The following is a 15,382-nucleotide window of genomic DNA, read 5'->3' as shown; positions in this document are numbered from 1 at the left end:
TTATGAAAACAAGCTAATGGTCTGACCATTCCAAAAGGGGTTTTGAGGTGACATAAAGAACATATGAGATATGTACATTCAGCAAAGCATTTCCATTAGGAAGGAAGCATAAACTTGGTGATATATGAATTCAGACACCAGAAGTCCCATCACCCTTACTGATATCCGGTGCAGGGTGTGTGGTAGGTGATGCTGTTGGTGATGCAAGACCAGCCATTCGTCTAAAGGATGATGGTGTGGGTGGAAATCTTGGAGACAGGTTAGTCAACTCCAAGGCTTGTACTCTCACCTCCACAGGGTAGTCAGCAACACAACCAATTCTTGGTCCAGCTCCAGTTGACCACTTGAGTGAGAGCTGATTACCTAATTGGTAAGATTTTAATGCCTTCTTGGAATTGATTCGTTGCAATATTGCACTCTTTGGCACCTCAGCTCTCGGGCTCTGAAGACCACCTGATAAAGTCCTCTTGTAATTGTTTTTGGCTTCAGTTTGAGGGGCTTCAGTTGATTCTGAGGATGGAGTTTTCTCCTCTTTATCTGGAATTTCTTCAAGTTCCTTAGTTTCTGAGTTTGTCAAACGTTCAGCTGAACCCCCACCTCCATTCAGTTTGCTCTCATCATAGCAATCAGAATCTTCATTCGCTTTGTATATCTGAAAACAATGATGCAAAACATATTGTTAGGATATTGCAGGAGATGGCATTGTAACTTCGAATTACGCTAGCAAAGACAAGGAACCGAGGTTCGAGGACACATCTGACCAGAGTGTTTGACAAAAAAACAACTCCTGGCCAGTTGAAAACCCAACGTGTTCCACTATGGAGTTTGAACCAATCACCTTTCTAGGGATAGCCTGAATTATTTTCCACTATCCAAATTCTGCTTTGCCAAGTAGCCATCAAGCTTTTTGTAATAACACGATATAGACACGATGTGGTCAGACAGAAAAATTACCTGAACTTCATTAAGGTTCACTCCATTTTCCTTGAGAAGGGATAAAAAGCTGTCAAGCCTATCGTCTGTTGGCCGATAATGCCCACTATACGGAGAGATGGACTGCAAAATTAGACCAAAAAATGAGCAGATGCAATATAAGCACATTATACATAATTTGATTTGGCATCGCCAACATGCTCGTGTGCGTGCGCGCGCATGCATGTGTGTGTAGGAAAGTACTTGAATAAAAAAACAAAGAAAGTGTGGGAATGGAAGAAATGGACACCGACTATGCAAGTATTCATTAATAACTTAACCCTTCAGGAATAACCAACAAACAAGAGTACTTTGGTCATAAATTTCTGATTATCATAGCATTGGTTCAATGAAGAATGAGCCATGAATAAACTCTAAAAATGGACTCAGAAGAGGTCATGCATCCATGGGTATCCCATAGACAACATTACTAATTTAAATAGAGTTTTTGTTGTGAAAATCAGTCCCCATGCCAGTGCCTCCCAACTTTTCCATGTAAAAATCCCTATGAACTGTACCTTAAGAACCCCATCCTCTGCCACTAGCCTTCCAGCAGCTACTGTGGCTCCTCCAGCCAAGAAGCTAGAATGATGGAACACTCCTTTCTTTTTCTGGAAGGAGTTAACAATATATTAGTCATGTCAAAAGACTGGAAATATGAAGAACTTTTAAAAAAGAAATTGTTCTTCAGCTTTTTTTTTTCTCTTACCCGACCAGCATAGAGTTTCTTGGAGGTACTCATAACAAATATCCACTTCACCCCTTCTGACCCTCTGATTGTATCAAGGGGATCTCCGGTTTGTTTGTGAATTACTTTCCCTTCGATAACTTCATATTCATATTGTTTCCTCTCTTGCTAATTACAGGAAAATTATAATGGGAGGGAGGAGGAGAAAAATAGAATGTCAGGTTGGCAAAAACTCGTAGATCCTTGAAAATTTCATCTATTGTACAGCAAATTGCATTGCAATCAACACTTAATTTCAGTTGATGATTGAATTGAAAATCTGATTCGTTCAAATACATACAGGTCCAAGATACTTGATGCTTTGTTGTCGCAGCTTCAGTCTTGGGCATTGTTTGAGATCGAGGTCTTTGCCATCTCCTACATCCAACCTGCAGAAAGTAATAACAATTGCAATATAGAATCTGTATTAACAAGTCAAAGAAGCAAGAATTAATTACCCATTGATACACTTTCTCTTCTATTCGTTTCCCCCAACATTCTTTTCTCAAACAATTTCACCTTGAGGAAATTTAAATAGAGCCAATACCATGAACTCAGAACAATAACTTTTTCCTGCAGGTAACCATTTTTTTTGGAGCAAAATATTTGCTTACCAGAAGAAAAATGGCTGACCAGCATCCGCTTTGCACCACTCTTCGTAGTATACATGCAAGCTATGTCCATATCGATGCCGGGGATCAATCTAACAGATTCAATAGCATAAACAGAAGCAAAGAAAAATAAATATCAGTATTAAAATACAGGTAAAAAATCCAAATTTATCAGAAAAAAAATAATAATAATAAAAATTGCTCATTTCATCAAGTTAAAAGTAACAAGGTAGTTACAGCTTCAATCCAATGCTGAAAAGCCAGTTGTTGCGCTTTGGCGTCTTTGGACAAACCCTTTCCCACCTGCCCAAAAAGACACCAAATTTATACGACTTTATCTCACTTTAATCGGACACAAATCGTCATTTTCCAGACAACAATCAAGCATACGACAATTACCGACGGTCATACGTACTAACTACTAGTCTACTAGAACTTGTTCTTTTCTGAGATTCAAAAAGAAAACTTGAAAGGGAAAAAAAAATACACAAATACCTTAGAAGCATTCAGGCAAATACGACTCCACTTGGAAGCCACACTCTCGGGCTTCAAGAAATTGAAGAAAGAGATCGTACTGTGGTTCAGTCTAGCATAGTCTATAGCTTGCCACCTACACAATTAATTTCGAGAAATAAATAAATAGAAAAACAAAAAGAAAATATCACAGAGATATCATATGATGCACCCACCAGAGCTCTTCGGCGACAACCGCGGAGTCCGCTAACCTGCGCCGGGTTCGATAACTCCGGTACACCTTCTGCAACCTCACCGCCGCTCTATCCGACCAAGCGCCCCCCGGGCCCGGGGCGTTCGTCTCACACGACTTCAGCGACTCTACGTTGTTTGCTTCCAGAGTCAAATTTGTCGTTTTGTAGCCATCGTATTTTTGGGCACCGTCTACCGGCGGCGGAGGTTCTACGAGGTCGTTCTGAGAGTCCGACCCGTCGGGTTTCGGAGTGCCCGTGGAGGGTGATTGGGGCGTGTCGGGGCTCCGGAAGCCGTCGTGGGAAGAGAGGTCGGAGGAGGAAGAGGAGATGTTCATTTCGTCGAGAGAGTAAGAAGGGAATGGAGGAGGGTTAGACTGGAGCTCGAAGGATGAGACGGTCTGAGTATGAACCTCCATTATCGACTGGGTCAAATGGGAGACTCTGCCCGGGTGAGAGACGGAGACAGAGACAGTGAGTGAGTCTCGTAGTTCAATGAAGCCCTCTATATATATTGGTTTTACCAGGGAACTTTCCTGTCAATTTCTTTAATGTTTTTTCTTTTTCTGGGAATAAGTGTCGTCGGTCTCACAAGAGAAGCTCTTTTTGTAATAAATCTAGCACACAGTGTTCGTTCTCTGTCCCAATAATTGACTTGAAATTAAATTATTAAGATTTTTTTATACCAATGTTTATTACTCTTAGAATATTATAGGTACTGTCATCAACAAATATTAAATAGTTAAAATGGATAGATACTGGTGTTGTGATAAATATTAAAATAGAGAATTGAAGATTTTCTTTTTAGTTATAATTGAAGATTTAAGAAATAAGTTTGGCTTGATTTACTGACTTTTCATGTTAATTATTTCCAAAAAAAAAAAAAAAATCAACACTTAACGTCAATCAATATAAAATAAGGCTAAACAATAAGTGCCAATAACATTCCTTCTTCTTTTTTTGGTTACTCATGTAATTATAAGTAATAGAAATAAGTTTTCGATAAGGATTGACTTGGCTATCAGAAATATGATTTTTATATTTTTTTTAAAACAATTGATGAAACCAATGCTAGGAAAAATACTAGGCCATTTTCTTTAAAAACAAAAACAAATAAATAAACTGTCACGTATGCAAAGTTAAACAACAATTGTGTTCAAAATTATACAACAATCATTTCCAATTAAGGAACGGCTAAACAACCGCCCAAACAGCCAAAAGGTTAGCCAGTCTCTACTAAGTGGTAATGCTGAAAAGTTATAAGAGTGACAGCGTTAGTAAAAAGAGATACTTAGGATTATTTTTTTTACTAATGTGGCATAGTTTGAACCATTCATTTATAACAAACGGTTTAGATTAATCCCTTCACGACGAAATTAAGGCGACACAGCATGAGATGATGTGATTCGTCAACATTAGTGACCAAACATTACAACCACTTAGAGTACTAACCTAACCAATACTAGGGGGGACTGTGGTGGGCTCATGGAAAGAAGAGAGGAAGAGAACTCATGATGATATGGAGAAAATAAGTTATTGAGAGGTAAGAAAGATTTCATTCATTCTATCACTACACAACAATTTTAAAAGTTTTTCACTTATCTTCCCAAAGCAAAAACACTTGCTCATCAAATTGTTCTTCCATGAGCATACCCGATGAGATCGATCATCTGTGTTTGTTTTTTCTTATTGCAAGTTTCGCTGACTTAGGGTACGGTGCATGACCAACTAATTCTTCGTAAACCAAATTCAATCCGCGTTAAAGTTCAAAGTTATATGCTAAAAAAATAATATCGTGTCTATGGTTACTTAACAACTCGAAAGTGAAACTAAGGCCTTATTTGGTTCACGGAATGGACCTCTTAAATGGAATGGTTATTCCATAGGAATAGCCATTCTTTCATTTCGTATGGGTTTATTTCTTGGAATAGGTATTTCCATTGGAATATCTATTCTTCTAAAAAATGAGAGGAATAGCTATTCTTTGGGATAAATGCAATATTTTTTTAAAAAAAACCATTTATTTTATATTTTATTTTAAAAAAAAAAACTAAAAAACCAAACCCTTAAATGGCTAGTCGGCCACCCATTGGAGTCAGGGGTAGTGCGACCGCCCCCAGCACTTTTGGGGGTGGCCGTCCACTCCCGACGAGTATTTTGGAGGTGGCCAAGCCACCCATGGGTTTTCTTCTTCTTCTTCTTCTTCTTCTTTATTTTTGTTTTGTTTTTTTAATAATTTGATTGTCTTTTCAAAATTTTTTTTAAAGAAAAATGTGTGGTTTTTTTTAGTAATTTTGATTAAATTCCAATTAAAATATATGTATTCTTACCAAACTAAATATTAGGAATAGCCATTCCATTCCGCCACCTTCTATTCTTAGAAATGACTATTCATTTTCTTAAAGAAATAGTCATTCTGCAAACCAAACGAGACCTAATAGTTTAAAATAAATTATTAATGTTATCCACATTTTTACACTTTCACTTTTTATCGTAATTTTAGATATTACTATTAAATCAAATCAAATAAAAGCCACGAAGATTGTAAGAATGGAAACATAAAAAGGGGAGTGTGTGTTCAAAATAAATTAGACAAGTGTGAGGAAGCTATGGAGTGGAAGATGGATGTTCAAGTTGAAGAGGAAAAAGAGCAACTTGACAAATTGATGCTCCGAAAAGCATGAGACGAACAATAATCAATGCAGACCTTCAACTCTGCACGCATCACATGCAATTTTTCATGGTCATCATTCGTCTCTCTTTCCGTGCAACAGACATGTCACATGTGGAACGTGGAACGAGAGACGGGATTAAGATTTTTTTCAAATTATATATTTAAATTTAAAATAATTTTAACAGGTAATCGTGAGAAATTATTTATAAAATTTATATGATTAAATAAAAATTAGATTGTCCAATCACTTATCCGGTCATGTAGATTTCATATGTAATCTCTCAAAATCACCTGCTCAAATTTAGACAAATAATTTTAAAATATCTGGGAGACGTGTAGTACTAAGCGAACTTAGCTGAGGATTGAATGATTAAGTTCCATTCGTTTAAAAAAAAAAAAAAGTCAAATTCAAACTTATTACCGAATTAAATAATTTGTTCAAGTTTAATTTATTTATTTTTTGGATGAGTTTGTGCTTGCCTACGAAATACGCAATTAACTTATTTATTACATATATAAAGTAAATATTGCAATTGTTTAATTTTTAATTTTTTGTAAATTCATATTAATTATTTAATTATAGTTAAGATTTATTATTTGAGTAATTAGATAAATTAAATCAAATCTTATACGTTCTAATCTCAAACTTGTATATTTATCGTATAAAATATAAATAAATTCATTACACACATATATAAATTCACATAAACCATCTTATATACACTAATACATATAAGTACACATATATTTATATTTAGACTCACAATTTTAATAATTTAAGTTAAATCTATTACAGTACAAACAAATTTTACTTTTATATTTTTCTAATATTTAACATGTTCTCTTTACAAAGTTAAAAATAACTTTATATAAAAAAATAAAAATAAAAATAAGTTATATGAATCTATATGAGTTGAGCAGAACTTATACAAGTTCAGCTCATTTAATAAACAAGCATAAATTTTGGTTCAAACTCTATTATTTAATAAATAAACCAAGTCCAAAATAAACTAATTCGAGTAAATCCAAATATGTTCGCATGCCGTTCTATTCATTAATATCTCTAGACACGAACGAAAGGAAGAAAATAAAAAAGTTCAGATGAAACTGGAAAGAAATTATAAAAGGTTTATTACAATGATGTATTTCGTTACACGGAAATTAATGTGGCCCTGGAATTATGTTTTGCTTGATGTATCGAGTGCAAATTTTGCTCATTTAGTGTAAAGATAATTGTATAAATGATACACTATTACACTTATGTATTATATTTGGTCACCGTCAATAAATTTTCTTTAAGACACTATCCCACGTTAGGAGAGACAAATCGTTTTTGTGTGTTAGATTCGACTCTTATCGAAGCATGTATATAAAATTATTTATATTAACTGTAACTCAATTCATCTTATTAAATGGATCAAATTCTTCAACTCTAAGGCATCATTTGGTTAGCGGAATGGATATTCTATTAGAAAAATGAATAGTTATTACTGGGAATGAGGAAGAGTGGAATGGAATAATTATTCCAATTCTTTAGTTTGGTGACAATACATATACCACAATTGGAATTGACCCAAAATTACTAAAAAACCCACATAATTTCTTATTTTCAAAAAATAAAAACTCAATCTAAAAATAAATAAATAAAATAAAATAAAATTATTGGACCTTAGATCTATGTGTGACAAATCTGATATAAATTCTTTGTTTTTTAGTTTTTTTTTTTAAAAAAAAAAATTTAATTTTTTTTTTTAAGTTTATTTTGGGAAAATTCAAGAATTTCATTTTTTGTTTTTAATTTTTTTTTTTTTTAAAGTGTATATGATGATCACTTCTTTTTTTCAAAAAAAATAATAGTTATTCCTTTAAAAAAAAAATGAATAGTTATTCACATAGAATAGTTATTCTAAGGATTAGGTCTCTACCAAATAAATGAATAGTTATTCTAATAGAATAGTCATTCAATTCCAATGACTTATTCCATGAATCAGACGAAGCCTAACTCTCTAATTTTGTATTGGGTTTATGTCAGGTTCACTGATCATGTCAAAAATTACATGCCATTATGTAGTTTGTCGGGTTCGGGTCGTGTCGAAATATGAGTATAAAATTATATAGGTCAATTCTAAGCCGACCCATTTAAATAAATAGATCAGACTCCTCAACCGTACCTCAACCCTTTAATTTTGCATTGCGTTCGCGAATCTTGTCAAAAATATCAGTCCTATTATACATCCTTCAAAGTCAAGTCTTTTAAATTTTTTAATCGTAAGAAAATATATATATTTAAAAATAAAAAATAAAACGAAAGACCAAGTCTTTTTAGTGTGATATGGTAAAACTTTACCGGTGACCATTTGGGTCATTTAGCTTTGGTCATTGCTGGCATTTTGAAGTTTAAAAAGACCAACCAACAAACTTTTGTCGTTGAGCGAAGTTGGCTTTTCTTTTTGTCCTTTTGTAGCTGCATCTACATTCTACAACGAAGATCTATGTTTATTTTATTTCTCTATTCTTTTTTTTTTTTTTCTTTTTCTTTTTCTTTTTTAATAAGTTGGGTTATGGTTTTGAAAAAACTTATAAATTGATTAACGTCCGAGGAGAGGTTTAAGGTAGAATTATTCTTGAATTAGGTATAACTTACAAAATAATCGTTCAACTACCATTTACTACAAAAGTTTAATTTTTTTTTAATAATTTTTTAGTTTAAATTTTGACTTCATAATTCATATTTTATTTCAATTAAATACTTAATGTATTAGGCATCATTTGCTAAGAAAAAGTTTGAAACTCACACATAAATAAATAAATAAAATTAAAATACTAATTAAATTTATTATTTTTTTTATAAAGTCAAGCTTTTAAGAAAATTTGATGATTTAATTACATTGTGGGTGGTATATACATGCAGATAAGGGATATCTCGTTGTCTAATGCACAGAAAGATCTCTTACCATAAAAGTCGGTCGTCTGGTCGTCACTTCAATGGCGCTAATCGCTATAGTGGCAGTCTTAGTCATTACTTTCTTCTTCTTCTTCTTCTTTTCTTTCTGTTTTTTTCTTTTTTCTTTTTTTCTTTTTTCTTTTTTAATGGACAAGGATGGGATCACGTGATCAAGTTTTGTTGACCTCAACTAGAGGGAGTTAGAAGAGCCCGACTGCTTATCAACTCTGTTCAACTCAGTTTGTTTAAATTTGATTTGGTGTTGATTTAAAAAATAAATGAGCCATTTATGACACAATAATCTATTCGTATATCAAATGGGATGTACTTGTAGAAATTCGGTTCGGCTCAAACAAAGCTAATAAGCTCGGTTTATATAAATTTGACTCGACTTATTCAGCTCGAATTGTTAGCTCGCTCGTGTGTGTATATATATACACCACTCATATTTATTTCTATAAAAATAAGTTTTATAAATATAAGATTCTATAATTACAGTATAAATATTAACATAGTAAACATAATATATGTAATACTACAAACGTTTCATTTAGAATGTGAATTATAAATCAAAGTTAAGATTGTACTGAATTTTAATATATTTTTTTGAAATAAAAATATTATAAAACTTCAATCGAGCTAGAGTTTAAATACAACCCTAAGGTCCTCAACAATTAAAATACCTCAACAATTTTTTTTATCTTTTACTTTTGTAAGTAACAATTAGATTGAATAGTTTTGGTTAAGTTGCATTAATTTTTTTTTTTAACAAGGAAATAACCTTCATTATAATTAGATGTAATTAGGGGTATAAAGATTCCTAAAAACAAAACACAAGACTAGTTTCTGACTTGGAGGACAACTGTCTTAACAGAAGGACACAAAAAAATACCTCTCTTTTACAATAAATTTCACTATGAAAATATAAGAACTAATGCAGCCCAGCCACCTTATTTGAGAGTAATGGCGTGGCTCAGTCTATGGAAATACAGAGGGGGATATCTTCGAGGCCATGTATTTGAGTGGGGCATGGCTCTTTCGACTTTTCATGGTAGTAGTGTGGTGCTTGCCCCTTCTCCTCTACTTAGCTTTTCACTCACTTGCAGTGAAACCTTTAGCCTAGCACTTTCTATTTCGGATCCTCACTTATTGATAAGCACTTTCAAAGCTTCACTTGCCTACCCTATTGATCTAAAAACTAGATATAAAGTCTATCATGACATGCTGCAGATATTAAATAACAAAACACAATTTAAATAAGCCAAAAATATAAACTCAATAATATTGGCCAGCATAGAACGTAAGGAATCGCCGGTAAATTCGTATAAGACTTCTTCTAAATGAAAAAAACTTGCTCTGAAATAAACTTATTTGCATACTGGAATGAAACCCCACCAAAACCTGCTCAAGAATAAGCATATTCCCGTGTTGGAACAGAAGTAACCCAATTGTGTACCCAAACATTAGTCTTATTCTTCATCAAAACGCTGTCAATGCCCTGGAAAAGAAATACTCCAGATTGTGCAACCCATCATCAATCCTTCTTCCTTAAGCATTGCTAACGACCTCTGAAACAGCACAGAAAGTGCAGATCCGAAAGAGAAAACCCCTTTAAATCCCCCACGCTCCCTACACCAGTCCGTACCTCGCCAGAAACAGAAAATCGATCTTTGTTCATAACTTTGAACATCCCAACCATAGAACGAAACCTACCAACTCCAAATCCTCAAAAGGATTAGAGGAAAACACATTCACCTCTTGGGTTTGCAGAAAGCCACCTAGAGGGAAGAAATCCAACAGCTCACAGCTCAGTACCGGGCTGAAAACCAAACCATAAACAGAAAGTAAGTAAACAATACGAAAAAAAGCAAAGAATAGGGATTCGGGGGAAAAGCCCCCTCCCCCTTCAACCAAGATCAGAAGAGAAACTCGACAGTTAGGGTTTTTTTGGTTGCATTAATTTGAAATAAATTTTTGAGCTTAAAAAATAACTTAAAACTCAAACAAGCTAAATATATATATGACAAATATCTCTTCATTTTTAACTTTTATTTGAAATTTTGGCTGAAATTATCATGGATCAGCTACCTCCTCTAGCCAATTTAGAGTGGTCCAACTACCTACTATAATTTCTTTTTATATTTATGATTTTTTTTCTCTTCCTTTTCATATTGTTTTAGTATAAAGAACACATGTTGTATTATTATTGTTACTGATGTAACATTCTAATTGTTTTTCAATCAAATTTTTAAATGGAAGTTTGGCTATAAGAGGTATTTTTCGTTTATGCTTACCACAGAAAATTTTAAGTTACTTTTATCTGAATCGTAAAATAAATTTTCACTTGAAATGAAAAAAAGTCATATTATAATTAAAATTTTATTTTATCATTTATAACCATATACATGGTATCATGTAATGAATGTCTAGTCACATGTCACGGCCACATTCTTGAGGTTACGTTTGCCGCTCAAAGTTGAAACATGCCAACTCATCAACGCAACGTGGCTGGCTCAATCCATCCAAGAACACAACCGGCAACCCGCAAGCCATTCCATGTTCATCTACACCGTATGCCTCTTAAGGCACGCCTAATAGTCAAAGTCAAACCTTCTTTACCTGATATTCTTTGTTAAATTATCGTTTTGACCACATGGTTTATTTTCAATGGTCAACAATTTCTTTCAAGGAGGTATAAAAATTATACTTTTATCTTATTATTATTTTAGTATGTTGACGACTGAAGTGATAATGTTAAATAAATTTTGAATTAATTATTATTAAAAAAAATTATTTAATACTAATGCATCAAAATAAAATAATTAAATTACTCTATTAATTTTCCCCTCTTTTGATTTTTCATATCCTTTGCCTCATTTTCTCTTGACACGAGGCATTTAAATTCACATATGTATTTATTGTACATGATTTATTACATATAGTTTTAAAAATGCATCTGAAAATCATATTAAAACTACATTTGATAATCACATGATTTAAGGACAAATATTTTACTAAACTAAGTAAAAAGAATTTTCTCCAATCTTTTTTTTTTTTTTAATTATCCTTTTTCTAATTATGTCTCTTTATAGATTTGTTTTAAGCATAGTAGAATACGTAAGTTCCGATGTCAAAATACAAACTGCACTCGCAGATTCTTGTCGTGAAATTGAAACCTTCCGGCATTATTTTTGTGAAGTCTCTTTTTTGCTAATTATGTAATTATGATTAAAATGTCAAAAAAAATATCAATAATTAAATTAGAAAAAATATTATTTTAGAATTTTTATTTAAGAAGTGTCTATCTCAAGATTGGCCCCTGCTGTCGCAAGACCTAATATATTGTATTAAATTTTGCAACACCAAATATTTTATTTGATGTTAAAATCCAATATTCCAAAAGAACGTCCCAGAAAAAAGACAAAGAAAATGATCTAAACTAATGGAATCTAACCAGTACGGACATTAATTAGTTTCTCGTGGCATTGACCAATATTTATGGGACTGTAAAGGTCAATATTAGGTGCTATAAGTTTGTCTCTTATTGACGAAGTTGAATTGTTAAAGGCCCATGCAATTTCCACGAAGCAATATTTTAATAAGGGATTCATAAAAACACAAAATAATAATAATAATAATATTATGAGATAAATAAAACCAATTTCTGTGATTGTCCATAATTATAATTGGTTGCTTGTGATATAAAAATTGGTTGAGAGCTCCATGTGGTAAGTAAAAGGAAAAAGTCCCTAATCTTAATTTCTGTTCATTTTTTTGTTTCTTTGCATTAAACGTCAAATGTCATGTTAATTAGTACCAATTATATTGTGACACATGTCGCATACAATGAGCTGGCCTCACATCCATATTTTTTTTCGGCTCACATCCATCTTGCTTATAAGAGATTGCGTTCAAAACAATTAGATTCAAAATTATGATTTTGCATAATCTGGTGTCAGTTAATGAACTAAATTGAAAAAAGGTTTTTATATATTCATAGCACTTATTATTATGGTACAGATATTGAAATATCATACAGGCATACACACACAAACCCACTCAGTCAGCCAAGATTAAGAATACAAGCTCAAGGGCTCCTGATTTGAGTCGGGTTTATTGAGCCCAAATCACAGGTCTCGGCCAAATCATGAAAGGTACCATGCTAGCGCAATAGTTGCTTAAAGAATGTGAAAAGTGCGGTGCAAAGAATAACCACCCCTAATTTCATCCTAATTTATAAAGAGCATGAAATCGGGCACAATAGCATGTTGTAAAATTATAATTCACCGCCATGATTGGCCATGGCTATAATTTGGCGTTACAATTGGACAAGGTCGTACCTCACTAGCAAGCAATACCTAGCAAAGTCTTTGCTCCATCATTGACGCCCACGCCCCGAATAAAGAGAGGACATTGCGACCATCTCATGTATCATCACATAATTAAATTAAAAAAATACTCTAATTATCTCTCATCAACAGAGTAATTTTCACCAATTACTTTTGTTAACTTTCAGCATTAGAGACTTCTCCAACCGACAAGTCTTTGACTGTTTTACTCGTCCTCGCATGCGTCTGTCGGTGGAATTGGACGGTATGATTTGAATCAAGATAACATATCTAACACCAACCCACCAACATTCCATAAAAAAAAACTCCACAATTAATGTATGCAACAAAAAACTGTCCTAAGAGATAACTCATCATAGAATATTACTATTGCCCATATATATGATATATGCATGCTGTTTTACACTTTCTTCGATTGCATGGGCCTTGTCCTCGCCTCTACTTTAGAGGAGGACCATAACTTTACAAAGAAGAAGATTTTTTATTATTATTATTTTTTTTGCCCGAAAGAAATTGGAAATTCCAGGCCCATGTTCTCTTTTAGGTTCAAAAGTCGATTCAGAAATCGGAACCATTCATGAATGATGGCATAATTTATTAGGCATTGATGGACCAACACCATCTGCCTCCTAATATTTATTGTTTACGTCCTTTTTCCCCCCGTTATATTATTGAAAATTTTTCCACCTACTTATCTTCCTCTTTGTGCACCGTACATGTAAGAAATATACAAAAAAAAAAAAAAAAAATAATTAATTTTTTTTTTTTTTTTTTTTTTTTTAATTTTTTACCCCTAGCAAGACGCATATTTCTTCGCACTTTTCATTTTTATTTTTTTTTTGGCTAAGAGTAAAATAAGAAGGTGAAAAATTCTTTGTCAAGAATGTGCGTATACATGATGTGCCTCGAAATAAACTTTTGTTTTTCTTTCCATCTTTTACCATTGTCAAGATGCGTATTTCTTCACTTTAACGTTTTTCTTTTTTTTATTGTCAGGGGTAAAATGGGAAAGTAAAAAATCTATTTTTTGTGAGAATTGTACTATTTTTTTTTCTTCAATTTCTTACCCCAGAAAAGACACATATTTTCTCACTGCAACGCTTTTAATTTCTTTCTTGCCAGGGATAAAACGGGAAAGTAAAAAGTTCATTGTAAAAAATGTGCGTATACACGACGTGTTCCAGAATGAATTATTTTTTTTATTTTTATTTTTTCAATTTTTATCCCTGTCAAGATGCGTATTTCTTCCCTTCATAACTTTTCATTTTTTCTTATTATAGGTAAAATGAAAAAGTGATTTTTTTTTTTTTTTAAAGCTTTATTTTTCTGACCTCGGCACTATACACAAGGACAATACACAATAAGCAGAGAGGAGGAAAAGTGGGTGGATAAAACAGGGCCAATCTGCTTACCCAAAAAAACAACCCTTTACTGACAGTAACTATTGAGTATTGGCGCATAAATGTCGTGACAGTTGCACCTGTATGGAAATTAATTCAGCTTAGCTGTCCAGGAGAGAGAAAGTTAAAGCGGAATCGTACTACTCCTCACACGTCACTCTTCGCACCCTTATCCTACAAGCTGATACGTCATGTTTTAAATCTTTTCCATGTCAGTTATTTAAAAAACAAGTTACTTTTAAATCTTGATAAGTCGATGTGCCAATGTAACATAAGTGATATAAGGGTGAAAATAAGGATGTAAATGTTGTTATTAATAATATTTGTATTCACATTTATATAATGGAGTTATTATTTTTAGGTATTTGTATTTGTATTTGTTCGGTTATTATTTATTATTCGCATACGAGGTAATAAGCGTTTTGAATTACTATTTAAATTTATATGCAAGATTAAATAATGCGGTTATTACTATATGTAATTTTAAATAAATTAAGATTTTACGTATTACATGATTCATGATTATCAGCCATAGAGTATTATTGTGTCAAAGTAATTAAGATTTAGATTACCCAAGGAAAATAAAAAAATGGTAGTAAAAAAAAAAAAAAAAACTTAACATAACCTAAACGTCATAAACTTACTAAATTTAAAACAACGTCATTTTAGTAGATTTAATTAAATATAAAAATAATACGAATGCAGTTATTAAGGCTATAACCCATTACCCCTAGTTCCTTACTTGGCCGTTAATTATAGCATAGATACGAGGCATTTTTTAGTTAATATAAACATAATATCTGAAAAGATTTTTAAACAAGAAGTTGATAAAATATATTAAAACTTCATCTTATTTTATTTATTTTTGAATGATCTTAACTCAAACTTTTGTGCTTATTAGCATTAGGGTCAATAATATTACACCAACTACTCATTATTCTTTGATCTTAGCTCTAAGACAGGACAAGGAACAACAGATAAAAATACAAGAGAAAGTGGCC

General features: G+C 32.6%; 1 protein-coding gene across 1 annotated transcript; it reads right to left on the bottom strand.

Moving 5' to 3' along the window:
* Positions 1-3,578, bottom strand: LOC133872944 (IQ domain-containing protein IQM3-like). The gene is made up of 9 exons (XM_062310619.1): positions 3,000-3,578; positions 2,806-2,920; positions 2,548-2,613; positions 2,314-2,402; positions 2,001-2,088; positions 1,682-1,828; positions 1,491-1,583; positions 955-1,056; positions 1-652 (listed from the first exon to the last, which is right to left on the bottom strand). The coding sequence occupies exons 1-9, from the start codon at positions 3,431-3,433 to the stop codon at positions 131-133; spliced, it is 1,656 nt and encodes a 551-aa protein (XP_062166603.1). The 5' UTR covers positions 3,434-3,578; the 3' UTR covers positions 1-130.
* Positions 3,579-15,382: the final 11,804 nt, after the last annotated feature.

This window comes from Alnus glutinosa, chromosome 7 (assembly GCF_958979055.1).
Source record: "Alnus glutinosa chromosome 7, dhAlnGlut1.1, whole genome shotgun sequence".
NCBI classification, from domain to species: domain Eukaryota; kingdom Viridiplantae; phylum Streptophyta; class Magnoliopsida; order Fagales; family Betulaceae; genus Alnus; species Alnus glutinosa.
The sequence above is the reverse complement of the archived record's forward strand: the minus strand, read 5'-3'. Positions and strand labels throughout refer to the sequence as shown.